The 22,868-nt window shown below is 38.3% G+C and overlaps 6 protein-coding genes, 2 non-coding genes and 2 pseudogenes across 24 annotated transcripts; 5 read left to right on the forward strand and 5 right to left on the reverse strand.

The window, feature by feature from the left end:
* Positions 1-1,601: 1,601 nt before the first annotated feature.
* On the reverse strand, positions 1,602-2,642 carry LOC104743234 (putative WRKY transcription factor 4 pseudogene; annotated as a pseudogene).
* A 1,411-nt stretch (positions 2,643-4,053) lies between these two features.
* On the forward strand, positions 4,054-5,222 carry LOC104743235 (F-box/LRR-repeat/kelch-repeat protein At1g09650 pseudogene; annotated as a pseudogene).
* Positions 5,223-6,905: 1,683 nt separating this feature from the next.
* Positions 6,906-9,838, forward strand: LOC104739833 (uncharacterized). Its single transcript, XM_087484815.1, has 10 exons — positions 6,906-7,102; positions 7,234-7,299; positions 7,443-7,698; positions 7,794-7,976; positions 8,075-8,217; positions 8,401-8,680; positions 8,781-8,945; positions 9,039-9,187; positions 9,384-9,450; positions 9,544-9,838. The coding sequence occupies exons 2-10, from the start codon at positions 7,234-7,236 to the stop codon at positions 9,597-9,599; spliced, it is 1,365 nt and encodes a 454-aa protein (XP_087340941.1). The 5' UTR covers positions 6,906-7,102; the 3' UTR covers positions 9,600-9,838.
* A 248-nt stretch (positions 9,839-10,086) lies between these two features.
* Positions 10,087-12,973, forward strand: LOC104739834 (serine--tRNA ligase, chloroplastic/mitochondrial). 9 transcript variants are annotated; one of them, XM_010460295.2, is made up of 10 exons: positions 10,087-10,374; positions 10,466-10,617; positions 10,751-10,844; positions 10,922-11,070; positions 11,169-11,261; positions 11,552-11,731; positions 11,826-11,992; positions 12,111-12,245; positions 12,323-12,416; positions 12,509-12,973. In XM_010460295.2, exons 1-10 carry the CDS (start codon positions 10,164-10,166, stop codon positions 12,782-12,784), a joined length of 1,551 nt encoding a protein of 516 aa, XP_010458597.1. In that variant the 5' UTR covers positions 10,087-10,163; the 3' UTR covers positions 12,785-12,973. The 9 variants fall into 9 exon arrangements, with proteins under 9 accessions (XP_010458597.1, XP_087340942.1, XP_010458598.1 ...); XM_087484816.1 differs by having other exon boundaries at positions 10,103-10,374; positions 10,694-10,844; XM_010460296.2 differs by having other exon boundaries at positions 10,103-10,374; positions 10,469-10,617.
* A 274-nt stretch (positions 12,974-13,247) lies between these two features.
* On the reverse strand, positions 13,248-17,197 carry LOC104739835 (uncharacterized). Of its 8 annotated transcripts, none has more exons than XR_015580195.1 (9): positions 16,313-17,197; positions 16,115-16,220; positions 15,928-16,020; positions 15,606-15,805; positions 15,170-15,348; positions 14,847-15,076; positions 14,594-14,769; positions 14,417-14,492; positions 13,248-13,975 (listed from the first exon to the last, which is right to left on the reverse strand). XR_015580195.1 is itself a non-coding variant. In XM_087484820.1 (9 exons), exons 1-9 carry the CDS (start codon positions 16,644-16,646, stop codon positions 13,899-13,901), a joined length of 1,467 nt encoding a protein of 488 aa, XP_087340946.1. In that variant the 5' UTR covers positions 16,647-17,197; the 3' UTR covers positions 13,772-13,898. The 8 variants fall into 8 exon arrangements, 6 of the variants coding, with proteins under 6 accessions (XP_087340946.1, XP_010458601.2, XP_087340948.1 ...); XM_087484820.1 differs by having other exon boundaries at positions 13,772-13,975; positions 15,610-15,805; XR_015580194.1 differs by lacking the exon at positions 13,248-13,975 and having other exon boundaries at positions 14,050-14,492.
* Positions 13,254-13,405, reverse strand: LOC147927838 (U4 spliceosomal RNA). The gene has a single exon (XR_015581242.1). It is a non-coding gene; the product is annotated as a U4 spliceosomal RNA (small nuclear RNA).
* LOC147927839 (U1 spliceosomal RNA) lies at positions 13,594-13,755 on the reverse strand. Its single transcript, XR_015581052.1, has one exon. It is a non-coding gene; the product is annotated as a U1 spliceosomal RNA (small nuclear RNA).
* On the forward strand, positions 17,109-19,479 carry LOC104739837 (25.3 kDa vesicle transport protein SEC22-1). Its single transcript, XM_010460302.3, has 6 exons — positions 17,109-17,304; positions 17,847-18,071; positions 18,389-18,549; positions 18,652-18,798; positions 18,948-19,024; positions 19,164-19,479. Exons 2-6 carry the CDS (start codon positions 17,884-17,886, stop codon positions 19,245-19,247), a joined length of 657 nt encoding a protein of 218 aa, XP_010458604.1. The 5' UTR covers positions 17,109-17,304; positions 17,847-17,883; the 3' UTR covers positions 19,248-19,479.
* On the reverse strand, positions 19,426-20,994 carry LOC104739836 (pentatricopeptide repeat-containing protein At1g11900-like). Of its 2 annotated transcripts, none has more exons than XM_010460301.3 (2): positions 20,871-20,994; positions 19,426-20,589 (listed from the first exon to the last, which is right to left on the reverse strand). In XM_010460301.3, the coding sequence occupies exon 2, from the start codon at positions 20,581-20,583 to the stop codon at positions 19,552-19,554; it is 1,032 nt and encodes a 343-aa protein (XP_010458603.1). In that variant the 5' UTR covers positions 20,584-20,589; positions 20,871-20,994; the 3' UTR covers positions 19,426-19,551. The 2 variants fall into 2 exon arrangements, with proteins under 2 accessions (XP_010458603.1, XP_010458602.1); XM_010460300.3 differs by having other exon boundaries at positions 20,854-20,985.
* A 244-nt stretch (positions 20,995-21,238) lies between these two features.
* Positions 21,239-22,697, forward strand: LOC104739838 (uncharacterized). The gene is made up of 2 exons (XM_010460303.3): positions 21,239-21,521; positions 21,988-22,697. The coding sequence occupies exons 1-2, from the start codon at positions 21,239-21,241 to the stop codon at positions 22,368-22,370; spliced, it is 666 nt and encodes a 221-aa protein (XP_010458605.1). The 3' UTR covers positions 22,371-22,697.
* The last annotated feature ends 171 nt before the right edge of the window (positions 22,698-22,868 follow it).

Here is a 22,868-nt window from a genome sequence, read left to right on the forward strand (position 1 = left end):
TGAAGAAGAAGATGACAACTCCTTGATTCATCTTTCATATATCATATATCACGTTCACGTTCATATATCTTTCATTTGCTGAAGCACATCTTCTCATCACAGTCCTTGGAGCACACAAGTTATTCAAATTAATCCAAGATGGAGGGGGAGTATTAGTGTATATAGAATTGGTTTAATTCCGGTTATCTATATTGTGTATAGTTTTGGTTATCTCTTCGTATTTTTTAACCTAATCTTGTATCACATTTACACTTGAATGAAGAATTTCTCTTCTCTCCGATTTTATTTTCTCTCAAGCTCTCCCTAATGGAGAAACTATGAAAGTAATATCAATATCTTCCCCCTCTAAATACCCTCTTATGTTCATAGACCTTGTTTGTATTTTCTCTACCACTGTCTGTGTCATGTCTTGTTATATGTTTTCAAGTGTTCCTTGGATTGTAATCAAAAGGGTTTTTTTTTTTTTTTTTTTTTTTTTCTATTCTTTTCTTTTTCCTTGTAGCCGTTTCAGGTTTAGTGATGAACTATATATATACTTACTTACCTGAATCATCAAACGAAAATACCAAATAAATTTGGTTTATTTATCTTCATTTGAGAATAACTTCTTTTCTATATAATAATCAAAGATCTTTAAACCGCAACTGAAAACTTTCACGCCTTGTTCATTTAAGATAATCACAATGATAATTAACTACGATTAGATCAACCAACAAAACATAACCGAACTCAAACCAAGACCATATCAGACAACAAATTTTGGATTCACTTTCTTGTACTTCAAAGATCAGTTAACCCAAATCGGTTATTGCATTATGAAGTTATCAACCACTACTTAAATCAATAATAAATACAAACTTCATGTTAATATGCAAATAATGATTGTAGCACTTATATACTTACTAAAACTAGTTACGAGTCTGGAAGATGTATTAGATTGCTTTGAAACTATTGGTCTCTTTAAAAAAGCGTTTATGCAAAATATTGATATAGTAAAGTTAGGCTTTTAACACATGGTCTCTCATTACCCAAAAAGGCGAAACAAATATTAAAAAATAAATAGCAGCGATACTTTATGGTCACCTGTGAGACCAGAGGATCCAAGGAGCATAACGAACGAATGTTTTATTTATTTAAATTAATTGTGGTTTTATCTACACGAATTTTTTGGTTTCAAATTTTTGGTTTTACATCGTCCCAGCATTTTATGACCTACCAACTATATATATCCGTTATAAATCTTTCCATCTACAAAATTCCGAACAAACAGATAAGTTTAAAAGGATAAAAGTTCTATGAAATTGTGAAAAAAACACCAAAAACTTGGATGATTCCTAGTGCTTCTAACGTCTCTGTATATACGTATCGAATTTAGGACACTTGAAGACATCAAACTTGAGGCGAATTCAAACTTAATACTTCAACTTTTTATGTGCGAACCAATTTTTTGTGACGCACTTGATAGTTCTGATTGATTAATAAGATCAGAGTTGGTAGTCTTATTCTATGTTCATTTCTCAATAAGCACAAGTGCATGTGACACAGAAGAAACTTTCTAGAGAATTAACGGTAAAGAAACCTTCTTATATCAGTCTCTCTCTTCACCTCTTCTTAAATCGGTCTCTCTCTCTCTTTTGTGCCCTAGAGAGCATCTTCTTGCAATCATACTCTCTCTTAAGGGACGATGCACTCTTCTGAAGATTTGACACAATATCCCTCCAGCTCTGAAGAAAAAGACAAACAGAGAAACCTCAACAAAAAAGCAAAGTGAAGAAGCAAAGGCTAACTACTGGCGACTGGCGTCAGTATAACTCCTATTAACTACTGGAAGTGTTTCGTACCTTTCCAATTTCAGGCTTTCCAATTTCAGGGATGGAAGGAGCGGAAGAAGAAGCGAGAGGGTCTTTCTTCTCTACTCTCTCGTAGGTGTCCGATCTCTTCTCTTTTTCTTTTTCGTATACTCTCTGTAGATTACATAGAGACCATGGTCACAAAAGTGAAGAAGCAAAGTAAGTTTATAAATGAAGAATCAAAAAAGATGGAAAGTACCTTTCCAATTGCCTCAGACATGTGCTTTGTTGTGGTAGCTTGACTTGCTGCTTCATGTTGATCTCTTTTAGTCTTGTTGGATCTATTGGTTTGATACTGTGACGCCGCCAGTTCAGAACTCCCAAGATTGTTATTTACCGAACTCCCATTTAGGTTTGCATTGCTATCTTTGTTTCCTCACTTAGTGTTTTGAGGAGGTTTGTGATTGTGCTGACCTTTGTAGATGATTTCCGTTACTTGTCCATCAAGAGATCTCTCAACCTTCTTCTTGACAGGACATCCTTGATTCGTGCATTTGTAATAGCTTCGAGGAAACTCACTGCCTTTAACTTGCTTTTGCCCATATTTTCGCTAGTTTTAGCCATAATCAGCTGTTGTGATCTGTGTTCGATGATGGTTACATCTGAGGTTTCTCTTTGAGCTAGTACTGAAGAATGTGGAGCCGAGGTCGGGATATGAGCTTGACCCGATGAAAATGATAGAACTTGAGAGGAAGGAGGGTACTCGGTTTGTGGCTGCATATTGGCATTGGCTTGAACTGCTTGAGGAGTAACCTGAGCTAGAGCTTGCTGATGTGTCATTCCATATGATCCCTGCACATTGTTACATTTCAGGTTAGAACAAGAACCAAGCACACATCAAAATAGGTAAGACAGATTCAGAGTCAAGAAAACGAAGAGCCAGAGAAACGAAACCGGCTAGTAACCCAAAAACTATATAACCCTATCAAAAGAACAAAGGCTTGTCTAAAGGAACATTTGGACTATGTTCCGCAAAGTAAGTAAACAATGAAGAAGCAAAAGAGTGAGTAACTTTGATATTCATATGTGATTTTTACCAAAAGTGTATATTAGTGTGTTTGGTTTTGCATTTACTTTTACTTTCTTTTTTGAGTAAGTACTTATTGAGCAATTTATGTTCAGAAGTAATTAACACTATCATTAGTCTCAGTCAATTTAAAATTTTGTCACATTATCATTCAGCATTAAAACTGATATGAATCAAAAACTTAATTGTCAACATTTTAGACAATTAACAATGAAGTTGAATAACAATGTGACAGCCAAGTGTTTTAACTAATATTTGTAAACATTATTAATTTTCACGTGTTTTATATTCTTACAATGATTTATATATAGGTGATAACATTGTAGATCATGATCATCATTTCCATTTAAAAAAATTCAGTTTATAATCTTGCTTGATATTCTTTTATTCGGAATTTATATTTGTATATAGGCAAAATGTAAAAAAAAAAACTCTAACTAATAAAAAAAACACTAAATCAATCTCAATCTGAAAAATAAGTCTCGATCATATAAAAAAAAAAACATGAATTACTTTTAAAAATTGTAATGTTAATCAAACAACATTGTTTTGATGTAGATTGAAAATATGTTCTTTATTTACAAGAATAAAACATTGACTTTTTGACAAAAAAAGTAACATACGTAACCGATTGTGCCATTATATTATATGTTGAATGATTCTATTTATGCATATTTTGATGCACAAGTTTAATCTTACTCTAAGCGATTGGTGATGCACAAGTCTTTGAAACCTAGCTGCATTGCATTTTTTCAAGTTGGGGTAAATTTGCATAAATATATTATTTAGAGGAATTTTTTTGCAAGAATGACCGTAACTCTAGAAAATAGTAATTATATAATATTACTTTTCTTTTGTTAACATTTAACATGTAAATTATATATGATATTAAAGTTTCCATTTACGAGATAATAATAATTAATATATAACACCATGAATTTGTATCAACCATAGTAGCATTCGTGAAGGACACGGATCATCTCAGTTTATGCCGCCACCCGTTAAGCATAACTCTCTCTGACTCTTTTCTTTTGTATCACATCTATATCATTAAGATTCTATCACATGAGTGTAAATGCTTTTCCGACCTCTTCGATGAGAAAAACTAGATCCGCTTGAGTGAATTGTGTTGCAATTGTCTGAAGCCAGATTTCCTAGCTAGTGATCCACTACAACATGGACGTAGATGATGTTGAGGTACATTAGCAAAACGCTTGCATGTTGTTTGTATCTTTCCTGATATATTCTATTCTGAAGCCAGATTAATTTTAAAGAATCTGACACTAAATGCAGGCTATCGTCAGTGCAATGAATATAAAATCTGACTTGGTTGCTGAACCCACGTCATCGGTTAGTAGTGGGTTTGTGAAGAGAGGATATACATTCCAAGAGGTAATCCAGATGTTGTCATAGTCTCTTTATATCCTGATGATATTCGTGACCCGGTTGTAGAATCTCTAAGTAGACTGGTGTTGGGTTCATCATCATCGATCAGTATCCCTACTCCTTGGGATGCCGATAACACCCAATTCTTGGTTCCCTATAATAGCTGTGACGGTCTCGTTTGTCTCTACCATCACACAGAATCCGGTTTTGTGGTCAACCCAACCACTAGATGGTATCGCCCTCTCCCTCTCTGTAAGCTACAACAACTCATGTTCGACTTAGGACGTAGTTTCTACGACCTTCATTACGTGGTCCCTAGTCTTGGTTTCGGTAAAGACAAAATCACGGGCACATACAAGCCCGTTTGGCTGTACAACTCTTCAGAGATCGGCCGAGACAACGCTACTACCTGCGAGGTTTTCGACTTTAGCACCAACTCTTGGAGGTATGTTTCTCCCGCTTCTCCTTATCGGATTTTTGGTTGCCCCGACCCTGTCTATGTAGATGGCTCGCTTCATTGGTTCACCGAGTGCGAGGAGGAACCCAAAATTCTGTCCTTTGATCTTCACACCGAAGCCTTTCAAGTCGTCTGTAAAGCTCCCTTTGCCAATGTTGATGATTTAGATATCGCTATCTGCGACCTCGACAACCACTTGTGCGTTTCGGAGAAGAAGTGGCCCAACCAAGTGATATGGTCATTCAATTCAGCCAATAAGACATGGCACAAAATGTGTTCCATTGATCTGGCTACAACTTCTCAATGGTTTGGTAGATGCACACACGTGCTCTTGCCACTAGCACTTTTCGATGGGAAGAAGAAGTTGTTGTTTTACTGTCGTGAGCGAAGAGAAGCACTGGTGGAACTTGATCTCCAAACCAACACATATGATGTTGTTTTTCATGATTTCTCCATCGGTGATCCTGTTTGTTATTTCCAGAGTTTAATCTCTATCTCATAAAAAAAAAAAAATCTTTGTTATTTTTTTCCACCTTCGGCTTAATCTCTATTATGTATCATACGTCTTGTCAGTCAATCAATGGATAATATTAATGGTGTAATCTTTGCTTCTTTCATCAACCGTTTCTCTATCCAAGTTTGCTCTGCAAGTCACAAAAACATATGGATTATGATCCACAACCGTTTAGAATTCAAAATCTCATATATACATACGTAGGAGACAATTACAAAACCGAAGAGGCTTGTGAGAGCATCCTTCTCTATTCTCAAGGTACTCATTTCAAAGATCACTTGCCTCAAATATAATTCTCATCAGTCTTGGGAAATTTCTTAATCAAGCATGCAAACTCATCATAATTCCATTAGGCACCCTTCTTTCCCTGTCCTTTTGGAGGAATTTGAGGTCTTGGTGATGGTCCTGAAGCAGCCCTAGGCTTCTCTTTTGGAGGTGAAGTTTCCAGCCCACTATCCAATTTTGATGAAGCAGGAGCCTCTGCTACAGGTTTTGCCTTCTCTTCTTTTTCCTCTGGTTTACTCTTCTCTGTTCATCAACCTGAGTTGCAGATCCACTAGGTTTGAAGCCATCATCTTTCATAAGCCTTTCCGGAATCCACCTCATAGCCTTTGAACACAAATGGGAACCTACAAATCAAGGAAAGATCAATAAGGGTGATGGAAACAAGTAATATGACATCCTTCCTCAAAATTGATAGACTAGTACCTACCTACAAACCCATTAAGAGTGAAGACCAATTGTGACCCCCCCCCCCCCCTTGCGACAAATGAAGTCTGTAATCAGTGTTTTAAGTTGCTTTATAAGTACAGACAAATGCAGTAAACACAACATTGTGATTTGAGCAAGAGAAGATCAAACCAAAAACCCATTGAAATAATTCAAGAACTTTTTACTGCGTTAGTCTATTTGACCATCTCACAAAAGACAGGTTCATGTAAGCTAATAATAAGAACACCAATCTTGACTCAAATACAAAACAAGATAGTATGAGTGGTATGACCAAAATTGTGTCACAAGCACCAAAAAAAGAAGAAGAAGCCGATTCATATAAACTGCAGGCCCATTCTTAACCCTATCTAATCGCCCCATCGATATATATTTTATATTTATTCAAATCAGGAATTTTCGTTAGTTAGGTTTTTGAATGATGAAGAATGCTACAAGGAAGCAGGCTAGGGCTGTAACACGGGTGTTTTGGGACATCAATCTGTGTCCGGTTCCCTCTGGCTTTAGTCCTCGTCGGGTCCGTCCGTGTATCAAACGGTTTTTGGAGAAATATGGATACTATGGTCCTCTCACCATCATTGCTGCTGGCGTACTAACAGACGTCCCTGTTGACATCCTTAGAGAAGTCTTTTCCAGTGGAATCTCTCTTACTAACGTGCCCTATGGTTAACTAACCTCTTCCTTATGCCTCCCTTTCGATACAATAAATATGCATATACATATGAGAGAGTCTTAAGAATTTATTCTTTTCTCAGGTTCCTCAGACACGGCGGAGCTTGTTTTTACGCTTACATATGAGGATCCAGCTCTAGCGAATATAATGGTCATATCCGATCCCAATTTCTTCCCTGATATTTCACCCGTGTCCCTACGATTCTCTTCAAAGCCTTCTTCAGAAAGGTGTGTGTGTATGTTTGTCCTCTCTCACAGTGTTGTCCAACTAACCAGCAAATTAATCTGTTGCTCAACTTGCTACTTTTCTTCTTCTGTCCCCACCCACAGATTCGGGGAGACGTGAGGAGAAAACAGAAACAGGTGTATCTGCCTGCTGGAATTGCTGGTTATGCTGCCGTGATCCTCCTGGCCATGACTTTGAAAATTTCGCCACGCATCTCTACGATGAAGAACATCAGCAGCTGGTAAACAAGCATCCAAATCACTTTTTTTTTTCATTGTCCTCTTCAACTATATTTTGTTTCTTACGTTTCCCTTTCACACTCGTACCTAGTTTTGACCCCATGCATGGTGCATTTGCGTTTTTTTCAAGCAGATGTTGGACCTACCACCTAACGATAATGATGTTACGCGCCCCGTTTATTTTGATCGAACTCTCATGGTGAGGAAGCAACCAAAGTCATGTTTTAATATCTTTTGAGATTTCTTAAATTTTGATTCGTTTACCTAAACTTATCTGCTTGCAAAACCTCTTTACCACAAGTTTCCCTTTCTCACTTGGATGTGCATTTTGTTATCAATCAGGCGTGGGACTGGTTGCCTCTTACAAGAGCTAAAAGATCAGAGGCTCTAACATTGGTCTTTTGGGACATCAATACGTGTCCGGTTCCCCATTCCTGTGATGCTCGTCTGGTTGGTCCGCGCATTAAACGGTTTCTGGAGAAGAAAGGCTGCTTTGGTCCTCTTACCATCATTGCAGTTGGCTTATTAACCGACCTCCCTATTGACATCCTGAGGAGAGTCTATTCCAGTGGAATCTTTCTTACCAACGTCCCTTACGGTATCTTCTCATCCTTGTGGCGCCTTTCTACACTAATTGATTTTTTTTTCTCTTGATGAATAGAGAGAGTCTTAGTTCTTTAGTTTCTGAAACAGGTTCTCAAACAGATTCCACAGACACTGAGCGTCTCATTTCTGAGTTTATCGCTAGCTATCCACATCCAGCTAACATAATGGTCATATCCGATTCAAAAATCTCTTCTTCTCATCAATCCTATCTAGAAAGGATGGGATACAACCTTCTTCAATATGATTCTCTTGAAAGATTTCTTCCGGCAGGTGTGTGTGTGTTTTTTGTCCTCTCATAGTGTTGTTGAAAATAACCAACAACTCTGTTTACTGAACTGCCTATTCTTTTTTTTTTTTTTTTCCTATAGATTCAGGGGGACTTAAGGAGTATAAGTGCTGTGAAACGGGTGAATCTGCCTACTGGTTTTGCTCATTATGCCAAAGCGGTGTTGCTAACAACGGCTTTGATAATTTCACCATGCATATCTCTAGCGGACAACACCAACAGGAGGTAATCAAGAATCCTAACCAAACCGGACAAACTTATTGTATCAATAATACATTTTGATCACTGTCTAGCTATATTTGAGTCAGACAACCTTATTACCACAAGTAGTTTAGTTTCCCCTTTCTTAGTTCTAGTTTCGTTTGCCTATATTTTGACCATTGGATGTGCATTTTGGTTTTCAAGCAGTTGTTGGACCTGGACCTGTTGCCTACTCCACCAAGTAAGGGTCCTGAGAAAAACCTTGAGGCTGTAACATCGGTCTTTTGGGACATCAATAGGTGTCCGGTTCCCACTGGCTTTGATCCTCGTCTGGTCGGTCCGAGTATCAAACGGTTTCTGAAGAATAGTGGCTACTCTGGTCCTCTCACCATCACTGCTGCTGGCGTACTACAAGACGTCCCTAATGACATCCTGAGAGGAGTCTATGCCGGTGGAATCTCTCTAGATAACAGTAAAGTCATCTACAGTTAATATCTTCTCATCCTTGTGCATTTCTACTGTAATGGATATTTACCTTGAATTGAGTAGAGAGAGAGAGTCTCAAGTCTTTTCTGTTTCTGAAACAGGACCCTCAGACATTGAAGATAGTGTTTTACGTTATACCTTCAGTAATCCACCTCCAGCTAATATAATGGTCATATCCGATCCGGAAGTCTTCCCGTTGATTGCTCGCTACTTAGAATCGAAGGGATACAGCTTTCTTTCTGAGTCTTCTATTCATCATCTGACAGGTGTGTATTTGTCCCCATCTCACAGTGTTGTTGACATATATAACCAGCAAATCTGCTGCTGAACTGGTCTACCTTTTAATATTTTTTCCACAGATTCAGCAGGGGCACTTGAGGAGGATAATAAGTGCAGTGAAACGGGTGAATCTGCCAGCTGGATGTGCTCTGTTTGCTGCGAAGATGTTGAAGAGAAAGGCTTTGAAGAATTCATTACGCATCTCTCTAGTAGAGCACATCAACGGAAGGTAATGAAACATCTTACTAGCCAAACCGGAAGGACTTATTGTATCAATAGATTTTTTGTCATTGTCATAACTTTTTTTTTTTTTTTTTTTGAGGAGTCAAAACACAAGCTCTAACCCAGAAGTAGTTTCCCTTACTCACTTTGTAGTTTTGTTTGCATAATTTTGACCCCCTTGTGCATTTTGTTTTTTCAAACAGATGTTGGACTTCTTACCTATGAATGTTCGGTTTTCTCGTCAGGAGCATGGTGGCGAATCAAGCAAAGGCAAGTTTTAATATCTGATTAACGTTTGGGGATTTCTAATCTCTAGAATCTTGGGAGTTTACTTTATGAATATGAAAAACTAAAACATTGTAGGGAACGTGAACAAGAACAAAAACAAGAGGAAGAGGAAGAATTACAAGAATTACTGAATAAGAAGTCCCCCTTGATGTTGTTCTTCTCTAAGGAGTTAGTAGCTGCAAATGTTTGGTTAACTTGTGAAGACCATCGGAAGTTACCAATCATGTAGTCAGTGTTTCTTTATAAAGTGAGAAAAGAAGTAGCAGACAAAATGCAGTTTTCCAAAGTTAAAACACAACATTGTGATTTGAGCAAAAGAAGACCAAACCAAAAAAAAAAACCATTGAAATAATTCAAGAACTTTTCACTACGTTAATCTATTGAAAAATAACAAACATGCATTGTGTCATGCCCCCTTGGGCTCTTTCAGCTCAACGTTGTATTGTGTCAACTTCGTCTTCTTCTTCCTTGGCAAAAATTTCGACTTGGACCATAAAAAAACGTCTACGTTTCGTTTTCATAGTGGAAACATCAAACACAAATCAAAGAGAAGCACGTGGAAACTAAAAGTCAAACTTGACACGTCATCTCTCTCACCGCTCATAGATCCAAAACGACAACGTTTAAATTAGCTATCCGTAAACTAAAGTTTCAAGTCATCGTCCTTTTGTCAGCGGAGAGAAAGCTCTCGGGCGATGAGTTTACACAAACTGAGACTCGCCGCGGCGGTTCCTGTAACCATCTCCACATTCTCTTCTCGCCTCTTCCTCAAACCATTTCCCAATACCTTAACCCTAGGTTTGTTTTCCCGCCGTCTTCAACCACGTAAGCCTCTCTTAGTCAGGGCCTTCTCCGCTTCCGCCGCCGTACAAGATATTCCGGCCAATCAGACCACCGTCTCCTCCGGTACTACAGTTTTCGCTCCTCTCTTACCTTTTTCAAAATTCTTCATTGGTTTTTGAATGTGTCTGAAAGCTCCTCGTTTTGTTTTTGTTAGTAGCGAGGAGGCCTCAGTGGAAGGCGTCGATTGATTTCAAATGGATAAGGGATAATAAGGAAGCAGTCGAAATCAACATCAAGAACAGGAACTCGAATGCTGATTTGGATGCTGTCCTTGAGCTTTACGAGAACATGGTCAATCTCCAAAAGGTTATATCTTATCTTCTACTCTGCTCTCTCGTTGAACCTGTTTGCAATTAGCTCAATTCTAATTTTGGATTCTTAGTAATGGAAAACATGTAAAGTCAGCTACTTTGAGGAAGAACTTATTTGTAGATAGCAGGAAGTTGAGAGGCTTCGTGAGGAAAGAAACAATGTTGCAAAGAAGATGAAAGGGAAGCTGGAGCCGTCTGAACGTGACAGACTCGTAGAAGAAGGTAAATATGAGGAATTCATTTTGTTTGTCAGTCTTGTCTTCTTTGCTAAAGAGATAACAGAGCGTTTTCTCCTTCAGGTAAATATCTTAAGGAAAGTCTTGTGTCTCTTGAAGAAGACCTCGTGAAGCTTAAAGATGAGCTGCAACACGTAGCACAGTCTATACCCAATATGACTCACCCTGATGTTCCTGTCGGAGGAGAGGATTCATCGGCAATTAGAAAGGAGGTAGTTAGTTTGGTCATAACTCCCTCAACTGCTGCATTGACTATGGCTTTTTTTGCTGTGAAAGGTCTTTCTAAACACATTCATAATAATCGTTGTAGGTTGGTTGTCCACGTGAGTTTAATTTTCCAATCAAGGATCATCTTCAGCTTGGGAAGGATCTTGATCTCATTGATTTTGACTCTGCTGCAGAGGTATTATACGCTTTCTCTTATCCATAGATACTAAAGCACACTTCATAGGTTGTTGGATCACCGTTGCTATGTGATTAGCTACTGAACAAAGATGTCATCAATAGCCAACTATTCTCCTTTACAACATATGGACCGAGTATTTTGTGTTCAAATTGGTAGAGTTCAGTTAATTGGTGAATGATTATCTCCTTCTATTACGCATAGATTGATGACCAAATTTTATGGTTTTCTGGTAAATTTAACCAAGGAGATGAGCTGAAGTAACTTCCTTGTTATTTACACTCTTGCAGGTTAGTGGTTCAAAGTTTTTCTATTTGAAGAATGAAGCAGTTTTATTGGAGATGGCCCTTCTTAATTGGACATTATCACAAGTCATGAAGAAGGGTTATACTCCCCTAACAACCCCTGAAATTGTGAGATCTTCTATCGTTGAGAAATGCGGTTTCCAACCTCGTGGAGATAATACTCAGGTTTCAGCACTAACTTGTGTGTTTACTCTGTTTGATAAGTAAACCTTTTTCTTTGTTGTTTTTTTGCCAATGATGTTTCTATTCTTCTGAATAGGTTTATTCGATAGATGGAACTGACCAATGTCTCATTGGTACCGCTGAAATCCCCTTAGGAGGAATCCACATGGACTCTATTCTTCTTGAATCAGCATTACCGTTAAAATATATAGCATTCTCTCATTGCTTCCGTACTGAAGCAGGTGCAGCTGGCGCCGCCACCAAGTAAGTTTGAATAAAGTGTTTATTACATGAAGCATGTGCATGTTCTTGGCTTTTTCTATATACACATAGGTATACATATGTACTACTTAAAACACCTGTACTTTCTCAATTCTTGCAGAGGTCTTTACCGCGTTCATCAGTTCAGCAAAGCAGAAATGTTTGTCATCTGCCGACCTGAAGATAGTGAATTCTTTCACCACGAACTCATTCAGATTGAAGAGGATTTGTTCACTTCTCTAGGATTACACTTCAAGTAAGAAACTACATTTCGAACCTGATCTTTTCTCACCCCAGTTTTTGTCTTCCGGAAATCTAACTTTATCTTTGCAGAACACTGGATATGGCCACAGCGGATTTAGGCGCTCCAGCTTACCGTAAGTTTGATATTGAAGCATGGATGCCTGGTTTTGGACGGTTTGGCGAGGTAATTAAACAAACTCTTAATTATTTGTGTCAGACCACTAGATCCAAATCTTAGTTTCGCCTCTGAGCTTGCTGTTCTAACTGATGAACTAGATATCAAGTGCATCGAACTGCACGGATTACCAAAGCCGGAGATTGGGAATACGCTACCGCCCATCTGAACCACTTCAGACGGGTCCTAATAAAGGCAAAGCGAACCTTCCAGCTACTAAGTTTGTGCACACTCTAAACGCAACGGCGTGTGCGGTCCCGAGGATGATGGTGTGTTTGTTGGAGAATTACCAGCAAGAAGATGGATCCGTGGTGATCCCTGAGCCTCTTAGGCCTTTCATGGGAGGCATCGAACTCATCAAACCGAAGCTCAAGTAGTTTTGATGATTAGCTCTCTGCAATTTCTTACTGTTATTCCTCTTGTGCTCTCTGCAATTTTTTTTGATATAATTGAGGTTTGTTCATTATACAGCTCACAGGCACTGAGTTTTGTTGTGTTCTTTGTCGTTTTATGTAACTCAAAACACACCATTTATATCATTATTTAACCGATCTTATTTGCTTCAATAGTACTTAAAAAGGGAAAATATACACTTAACAATTTTTAGTTCTTAAATTCAAAAACCTCTGAAAAAAAAAAAAAAAAAAATTCAAAAACCTGTGTTTTTTTGTTGACGAATTCGAAAAACAATCAGTATTTGCCCATATGTGAGGGACAAATGATCGAGGTAAATGTTTATTGAACCAAAATTTTACTTGTGTTTATTTTGACGTTTTTGATTGCACATTGAGTGACATATACAATCTTCATCTTTGATGAAAAAAAAGTTGAACTAGAAAATTGTAGGGCTTTACCCCGAAGGGAGCCCTTCCAGAAATTCTCGAGGGACCAAGACAAGCTTGGAACCCGGGAGGGGGTTTGGAAATAGTTTTCAACCAGCAATAGACGCGCCTCAGTTAAGACTTCAGTGGCTGCGTCATTGCCCCAAGCGCAAAGATGCTTCTCAACTTACGAAAGCCTCTTTCTTTTATACTCGAACGAACCCATCAACTTGACTCCTCTTTCCGATGTGGGACACCGTACCTAGAGCAAAATAGACATAAGCTCTCGTAACATTAATATTATGCCGACATATTAAGTTAGTTTATTATTGTTTAGAATATATGAAGATTAAGACTTATAATGGTAGGGGCTGCGCGGACGCAAACCCCCCTGCCACAAATAATGACGTAGGCTCTTCCTCATGGGAAGACCTTAAGCTAAGCACCCCTCCTTAATGTGCAATGGAGGTCACTAGCCTAGGCCACTCGTCTTCTTGATCACGAGTTGACCCCGTCCAGGTAAGTAATTTGCTTGTTCCTGTTACGCCTCTATTTATACACCTGCAATCCCAGTCATTGTTTCTACACCAAGCGATGTGGGATATTATTACTTAGACAGCGTGCCGTTTGATGCTCCTCATCTTTAACAACGTACTGGTCTCTCACAAGCTTAAAACGGTATGAGTTTTCTGTGTGTTATCCACTCTAGGACAGTTGTGGGACAGTAGACACTCGAGGCCAAATAGGCTGTTAGGAACAAAGTTGAAGCATTTTAGTTCAGAGATAAATGAAGAATCAAAACAAAGAGAGTAACACCACACTTCCATGGATCAAGCTCGTTTTTATAATGAAACAGTCGCCTCAATTTCAAATCTTTTACAAACAAGCCAAAAAGAACATATCAATGTCTTGCCAAGTGAGATCACAGTGAGCTCTGAGAGCACAACAAAAAAACTAATACTAATTGGTTAAAATCGTGCAGAAACAACAAAACCGGTTGGTACTCTGCATTTACATGACTGGACAAGAAACCGGTAACTTATGCCCTTGTGTCGGTACTCTAATAAAACACCAAAGATGCGCTGACAAAACCATGAATTCAAGTGAAGGGATAAAAGTTTGAGAAGAGCAAGGTGCCAAGAAGGATATAGGCTGCACAATATGACCATATCAAGTATCCCCATTTACCATGTTTTGAAGATGCAATCAGATACGATGCAAACCAGTAAAGAGGTGGGCTTGCTGACAAGAACCGTGTTGCAACCTGTAATAACCACAACACACGTAGGGGCAGTCTCAGTAAAACCTTAGTCTCATCTAAAATTCTGTTTATAATTTTCTCTTTATGGCATTGAGGATTGTAACCTGAACATGCATGATGAAGAACGCCGTGGTTGCCATTAAACCCAAGTGTACGATAAATGGGAAGACATCAGCTGAAAAGTATCCCGATTTTTCTGGAGAGCTGGATTCTGCAGCCACTCTGGTCACAGTCACATCCTTCTTACTGCTAGGTTTCCGCTGCCTAATGTCACGGTTTCCTACTCAGGAAAAATTGAGAGGATCCATCAACGTTTAAGTTTGGAACTATTATATAACATAAAGAAGAAAATGATACCTTCATTTGTTGAAGTTTTAACACTTGGTTCAACTACATCCTTCAGAGAATAAAGCATTGCAGCTGATCTCTTTTCTTTCTTGGTAGCTTGAAACCCCAATGAAATGAAGAGCTCAGGTCGAGACTTCATGTAACTCATAATTGAACACACAGCTAAAGAGAGAATTGGGGTTGCGAGAAGAAAGTTTGGGAGCTGTTTAAACTGAAAGTATTTAAGGAAACCTACTCCCCTATCAGGAAGAAAAAAAGAAGATAAAAGGCTTAAAATCAAACATAAGGAAGAAAACTTGCAAGAACGAGAAAAGGTTGTTCAAAGTACTTACCAATAATGAATCTGAATGAAGTTGTACAGCAAAGGTATCCTTCCTTTGCACCAAGGCCTCATTTCATCAATCGTATGTCCATGACAAATGTTATAGTATCCATAAGCTTGAAACGCGACAAAAGGAAGACAAATGCAAAGGCATCTAACAAGCCCAGCCACCAAAACCTGCATAGTCAACTGGGTAGCGAGACAAATCATTATGGCTACCATACCTTTCAAGAGTTGACAGCAAGTTAAACAGATGGGCTTTAAATCATTCAGAGATTACATGATAAATCAAGCAGCTTCAATTTGAGAGATACTAAATCAAGAAACTCATCCATTGCAACCTTAAACTTAGGAAATAGAATGATCCAGACTAAGCATGCTACAAACAAAGTCCAATGTTTGAATTCCAGTCATAATTTCTCAAACTTCAATGAAATATGTATTACCTACATAAATGCGCCTTTTCTGATATAAAGCTTCATATGCTCGATGCATAGTCTGGAAACAGATATACCCAGCATTAAGAACTCCGTTGGACCTTGCATAGCCAGAGAGTGCAAACCAGAGAACGGCTACATTGCTGGTACCAGATAACAAGTGATAGACGCCTCCAATAGAAAAAAGAGCATACAGACTTTCTGAATATCTGGAAGTCACAAAGAAACAGTTTTGGTCTTCAGTTACCAATTACACCACTTTAATAAGATTGAACACTTTCACTTTCAGTAAATAAAAACTTAAAGAGAGATCATAGCTTAAATACATTACATTGAGGAATAAAATATGGACGCCGGATTGAAACAGAAGATAATTGAAGCTCTGAATGATGCCTCAGTGTCCTTCAAGATAATAACTGAAACCCTGTTAGCAAAAAAAAATTAAGCTTGAAGAAGACTCATGACTCGACTTATTTCCAGACACAATGATTGGTTTTAGATGAATGTCAAAGAAGTACCTGAATAAATAGATAGCAGCAAATACGAAGGCTAAGTTGCTGACCGTGTAACCAGACAACACCATCACAGCTCGAAGACCAATGAATGGAACCAAAGGAGCAAAAACTGAATCCAAAAAAAAAAAAAAAGAATCAGAAACTATGGAAATGACACAACAGAAACAAGGAAATCAAGTGGGTAGATCTAAATTCCGAAACCTGTGCGAGAGAGGATCGAGATGAAGAAAGGAAGAAGAGGCAAAAAGGCGTAAGTCTGCTCATACTCATACCCACACTCGGTGATTCTGAGAAAATACACACTGTCCCATACGACACTGTTTTCAAGTGATCTCGAAGCTGCATTGGCTACTAGAAACGGAGAGGAATCTTCTTTGTGATTCAAGCAAGGAGGATTGAGTGCAGCGGATGTATCGTACGGTTGGAGTAAGCTCCGCCACAAAAGAGTTAAGAACAGAACGAGAAGTCTTGAGAAGATGGCGTACTTGATCAAGATGCTTTCTTTCCTTGATTTTGATTCCATGGCTTTTGTCATCGATTCACGAGCTCGTATTAAAGAGGCCCTCCCTTTGCTAAACTCGAACAGAGATTGAAGACGAATCAAACTGAATAAACAAAAGTTAACATTTTCGATTTCTCTATCTGAGGGAGATAGATTTGGTTTACAGATGCTTCTCGATGGCAGAACAAAGAAAGCTGACGATTTTGTGATTTTGAAGCAGAGAAGAGAAGGGAACTGAAGAAGAAGAGAGGGGAAGAAGGTTCGTCGTCGTCGGAGAAGAAGGTCGGATTTGTTCCGTGTTTCAAAACCTTCTAACTCGTTTAGAGAGTTTCGATTTAATTCATGTACCGGCCGGTTCAATCAGAAAGAAGGACCAGTTTCAAAACGCCAAACGCCAAACGCGCCACGTCATCAAGACATGTCAAACAAAACGCGTCACGAAGCCAATCACGTGAGGCCAGGGTAACGCAGAACGTATAGATCGTCATAAATTGTAGTATTTGAACGACAAAACAAAATAATAAAAAAAAGAATAAATAATTGATCCCCTTTGATAAACCCTTTAATTAAAAAAAAAAAAAAAAAAAAAACTAATTTACTTCTCTCTTTCCTTGGATCATCATCGTCTTCCTCTCTTTGGTTCTCAGATCTTTGAATCGAGAAGAAACTAAATTTTGAATGCTCGTATAAGGTTTGTTCAAATCCATGTTTCTAGTAGTGTAATCTTCCGTTATATATATATCTACATAGCATGGAGAATTTCTTTTGTTCAATTTTGCTTCCTTCCGTTTGGGATCGGAGCTATATACGACGTTCTGAATATGTGTAGCCCTTGGATCAATTTATTTCGTTTGTAAACTTTAGTTGATTTTTTTTCTAAGATCTTTGATGTCTCTCTTAATTTTCGTATGTATAATTTGTCAAACATAGATTCGAATGCAGAAATTTTCTGATGAAATTTCACTGAAGCTTTTGATGTGTTTGTTTGGAATTGAGTAGATAATATAACATCTTTGGTGGTGAATTTTGTCACAATGTGGAATTTTGGAAGCTTTTGAATTTTTGATGTATACTCAAAAGTTTGAGTTTCTTTAAGGTTGTGTGTTCTCTCTCTGCTAGAACCTGAGTCTTTAGACATATGTGGTTCAGTTGCCTTGCCATGCATCTTCTTCAGATTTGTTTTGTTGAATTTAGTGAGTTACATGACTCATATTCTTGTTTCGAAAATTGCAGTGAATTTGTTATTATTGGAAAAGGGAATAAGGCGAAGATGGTGAAAATGACTTTGATAGCTCGTGTTACTGACGGGTTGCCTCTAGCAGAGGGACTCGATGATGGACGCGACTTACCTGATTCTGATATGTATAAGCAACAGGTCAAGGCTTTGTTTAAGAATCTTTCCAGAGGTCAAAATGACGCTTCCAGAATGTCTGTTGAAACTGGCCCCTATATTTTCCAGTATCCTTTACATCTGCCCTTTTTTTCCCCTCATTTTGTTGATGTTGATTGATAGATATAAGTCCCGCTTTATAGAAATTTGTTAGGTAGTTTACATCATTAGAACTATGTTTATAGTAATAAGGATTGCAGATAGTTTACTTAGATTCAAACTTTTGACAGCCTCGTAGATTTGGACCAGTTTCTAGCTTATAACACGTTTCAAATCCTCTTGCATTGTTTAAAAACTTCTTTTTCATATTTGTATACTTTTAACTTGGAACTATGGTGAAAGAAAGAACCAAATATATTTTGCTTCCTTGACCAGAAAACTTTAGTTACATCATAGAAGGACGTGTTTGCTACTTGACAATGTGTGACCGCTCTTACCCAAAGAAACTCGCTTTCCAATACCTGGAAGATCTCAAGAATGAATTTGAACGTGTCAATGGACCTAACATTGAAACAGCTGCTCGACCTTATGCCTTTATTAAATTCGGTATGTGTAGTGTCGATTTTCTTCTGTATTCATTCAGTATCTTGGAAACTTACCTTCCTAGTTTCAGTCTTTTACCCCCTTTTGCTTTTTTTTTTTTTGTAGATACATTCATACAGAAAACCAAGAAACTGTACCAAGACACTCGTACGCAACGAAATATTTCTAAGTTGAATGATGAACTCTATGAGGTTCATCAAATAATGACGCGGAATGTGCAAGAAGTCTTGGGTGTTGGTGAAAAGCTGGACCGTAAGTCCCATCCAATACCTTGTCCTATGATCATGAAATTAAGCTTTTAGAATAAGGAGAAATGCAACCACTAATTTTCCGTTTATGATATTCAGCTGGACAATATGCTTACCATGTACCATTTCCTCTTCTTGTTTTTCTGAATGCAGAGGTGAGCCAGATGTCGAGCAGGTTAACATTAGAATCTCGTGAATATGCTGATAAGGCTAAAGATTTGAACCGTCAGGTGATTTTTTTTATACCTTTCATTACACAATGCAATATTGATCACACGGTTATGAGATGCTCTCATTCCTTGTGATCATGATGTATTATAGATCAGATAGTTTGCATATGGTTCTGAAACATTGAATTTGGTTAACCAGGCTTTGATCCGGAAATGGGCACCAGTTGCAATTGTGCTCGGTGTAGTTTTCCTCTTATTCTGGGTCAAGACCAAGCTATGGTAAGGAGGAACCTAAAGGCTATTTTTCGAAATTAGCAGACTTCTCCAGACACATATCGACCTCCCGACCGTGGACTCAAATCTCCAGACTTCTTTCAAAGAGAAACTTTGACACATTTTGTACTTCTGTAGTATGCAAACTTTTTATGAGACTGGTCATATTATACTCTTAAAAACCGTCATTGTCATTTTCTCAGGCTTCTTTAAATTGAATTAGAACCATAAGTAAACAAAAATAGACTGTGTTTGAATTTCATACATGTACTATATGTTTCTAACACAATCTATAACAGTTTAAACAGGCTATTTTATCGTCTATGTGACCGCAAGTGTCTCTTGAAATCTTGCGGACCTGCCAAATCGAATGAAGAAGTGTTCTTCAACTCATCTGAAAGCTGCAATGCTCTCTCAAAATCTCCCGACTTCTTCAGGCAATCGATTAATACTCGGTAGACATAAACTGATGGTCGAATCTGTCTCTGTTTCATCTCATCGAAAAGCCTCAATGATTCCTTTATGTTCCCTGACCGACCCAAACTGTCTATCACCGCAGTATAACTAAGCAAATCCGGCTCGATACCAAACTGAACCATTTCGTTGTACATCACCAAACACATATCAAATCTACAAGCTTTCCTCATCCCGTTTAGTACCGTGTTGTATGTAATGATGTTTAGGGGTACATCGCAATCTTCCTTCATCGTTGACAGCACACCCATCATCTCATTCACTAAGCCAGCTCGTCCCAAGATATCCAAAACCGAGTTGTATGTGATCACATCAGGCTTACATTCCCATTCTTTCATCTCCTCAAGTATCATAAGAACCTTATCGATCTGTCTAGTTTCAGAAAATGAAAGGACAGTTCTGTTCATTACTATCAACCTACATGGAAGAGAAGACTCTGATATCTCTTTGAGAAGACTAATCAAATGCGTGCAATCATCCGTGTTAATGAATGCTCTAGCTAGGTTGAGATAACAATCTGAACTCAATGGTTCCTTACCAGGCGAAACCAATACCTCCCTGAAAATTCTACAAGAAAGCTTGATATCGTTCTGCTCACCCGCAGCTGCAAGAAGGTTCTTGAAAACTGAAAAAGGCAAGCATATGTCCTTGTCTTGTAAGGAATGCAACAAGTCATATGCTGCAGAGACATTCCCATCTCTTGTATACTTCTCAACGAGATTCATGTAGTCGATTTTGCTGATGACCTTCGAACCACTTTCACTATGGTTAACCATCTTCTTCACGATTTCTTCTTCTTCTCCTGTGTTTATGAACGAGTGCATACCGGAGAACGAGCAGCTCCTACTCAAATCAACTGGAGCTAACACCATATGCTTCTGCAAAATACACAAGAGAATAAAAAATTGCAATAACAGAAGAAGAAGCTTAAACAATGTGAATCGAATTCTTCAAAACTTCGTAATCAAACACAACTTATCAATCAGACTCGGAAGAACAACAATGTTTTGCAATTTCATATCTTTATCGAATCAAACGTTTGTAGAAGCAGTAACAATCAAAAGAGTGAATCATCGAAATATCGAATCGAACAAAAACATAAAATCACGAAAAGGGTTGGGGCATTTTTGTAGTATCCATACCATAGAAGTAAACGAACCTGCTCCACATACGGGGATTCTCTTAACGATCGACCACTTCATCATCTTCCTCTCTGTATCTCTTTCTCCAGAGAGCTTGTTAAACAATTTCAGGTTTTGATTGTTTTAATCAAATTGTTTGGGTTACAATTACTCATTAATAAACATCAGACTACTTCGTAAGTAATCTAAAACTTTAGGGACTAATAAGAGAAATCAGCAAAGTTTCAAAAGCAAAAATGTAATTGACGACTTAATTAATTTCCTCGCGACTTCAACTTCGCTTCTTCGTATTTTCCGACGAGAAAAGTTTCTCGAATTCGCTTGGTTGAATTGTTTTGATTTATCTCCTTAAAGAAGATCACATTCCTTACGAGATCAAACGAAGATGGAGCAATTACTCTTCGCGGTTGTACTCTTCGAGGTTGTTGTGATTGTGGCGCTTTCGTTTAAGACTCCGATTCGAAAGCTGTTGATCATGAGCTTGGATCGTGCGAAGCGTGGACGTGGACCTGTGGTGATTCAGACTGTTTCGGCGACGGTTATTGTGCTTTTTGTGGCGAGTGTGTACAATATGATGGCGATCCAGAAGCGTTGGATCGAGGATGGTGCTGTGAACCCTACAGATGAGGTTATAATGGCTAAGCATCTCCTTGAATCGACTCTTATGGGTAAGCTCGTCGCTACTCTTCTTAGATCCGGTTCGCCTATAACTTGTACAGAGTTGGAGATCCATATATTGTTTTAGAAACTCTTGAGTGTTTTGTGATCATTGTGATTGTGCTGGATCTTACTCGTGTCTAACATAGGTTGATTGATACTTGTCTCTGGAGTTTGCTAAAAATGTTGGTTTAGGTCTTTAATTTTCGATTAGATTGATGATTCTCGTATCTGGAGTTGCTAGAGTATCGGTTGGTTTATCAAATTGGCTTAGCTGGTTTCAGTTAGAGCCTTGGCTGCTTTGGTAAATTTTGGTTGCTAGTGTGATTGTTCAGTTCATTCAAATTTGCTCTGCAGGGATCCATATAGTCTCTTAAGGAGGTTTTGTTATATGAGCTTAGCTTTTCCAGTTTCAGTTTGGTTTTTTGGAAGTTTCTCTTCTGCTTTTGGTAAACCTTAGTTGGTGTTTTCTTCCAGGTGGTTTTCTATTCCTTGGACTAATGATAGACAGGCTACATCATTACATGAGGGAACTACGCATAAGAAGGAAGACTATGGAAGTTATAAAGAAGGAAGGAGCATTATTGGAAGGTGTAAAGGCCAGAGGTTTAGATGAAATTAAAAACTTGAAAGAAGAGATAACGTCGCTTCAGAAAAGGCAAGAGCAGCTGAACTCTGAGCTTGAAGCAAGGTCTAAAGAAATCCGTACCCAAAAAACCAGTGCGGTTGCTCTGCAAAAGCAATCTGAAGGGTTCCTTATCGAGTTTAACCGGTTGCTTGAGGAAAACCAGGGTCTTCGAGACCAATTGCACACTGTGGATTCGAAACTTTCGCGTTCAAGCAGCAAAAAGAATACTTGAGAGACTCGACTCCAAGATTTTAGATCTCTGTGTGGTGCTGCCATTTGAATATATTTGTTTTTGAGTTTGATATCGAGAGCTTGGAGTTTGGTGTTATTGCATCTTGCTAACGGGGCAGATGATGGGGAAAGATCAGAGAATACAAAACAAAGATAGGTTTGCTTTCTTATTTGAGTGTTAGCTAATGTAGAAATGCTCAATTCTTCTACTAGGATAATGTAACTCGGTTGTAACTGGTTCATTTTGCAACAAACACTTCGAATTGGTTCTTCTTTCCTACCATGTAGATAGATATACAGTTCGCCGCAAAGTTCCAATTTCTTTCAAGTACTTGTTCATTCAGATACACCTGTCTAAACTTCAAAATTCGCGGAGAAGGCAAGCCTTTTTATCAATGGATTCAGGTTCGTTAATATAAGACTGAGCAATTCTAATTTCAAGGTCCAGGTCTCATTTCATCACTAACCCGCTGATCATTCTCGAATGTTCATGCTATAA

The sequence above is a fragment of the Camelina sativa genome, chromosome 14, assembly GCF_030686135.1.
Source record: "Camelina sativa cultivar CO46 ecotype springtype chromosome 14, ASM3068613v1".
NCBI classification, from domain to species: domain Eukaryota; kingdom Viridiplantae; phylum Streptophyta; class Magnoliopsida; order Brassicales; family Brassicaceae; genus Camelina; species Camelina sativa.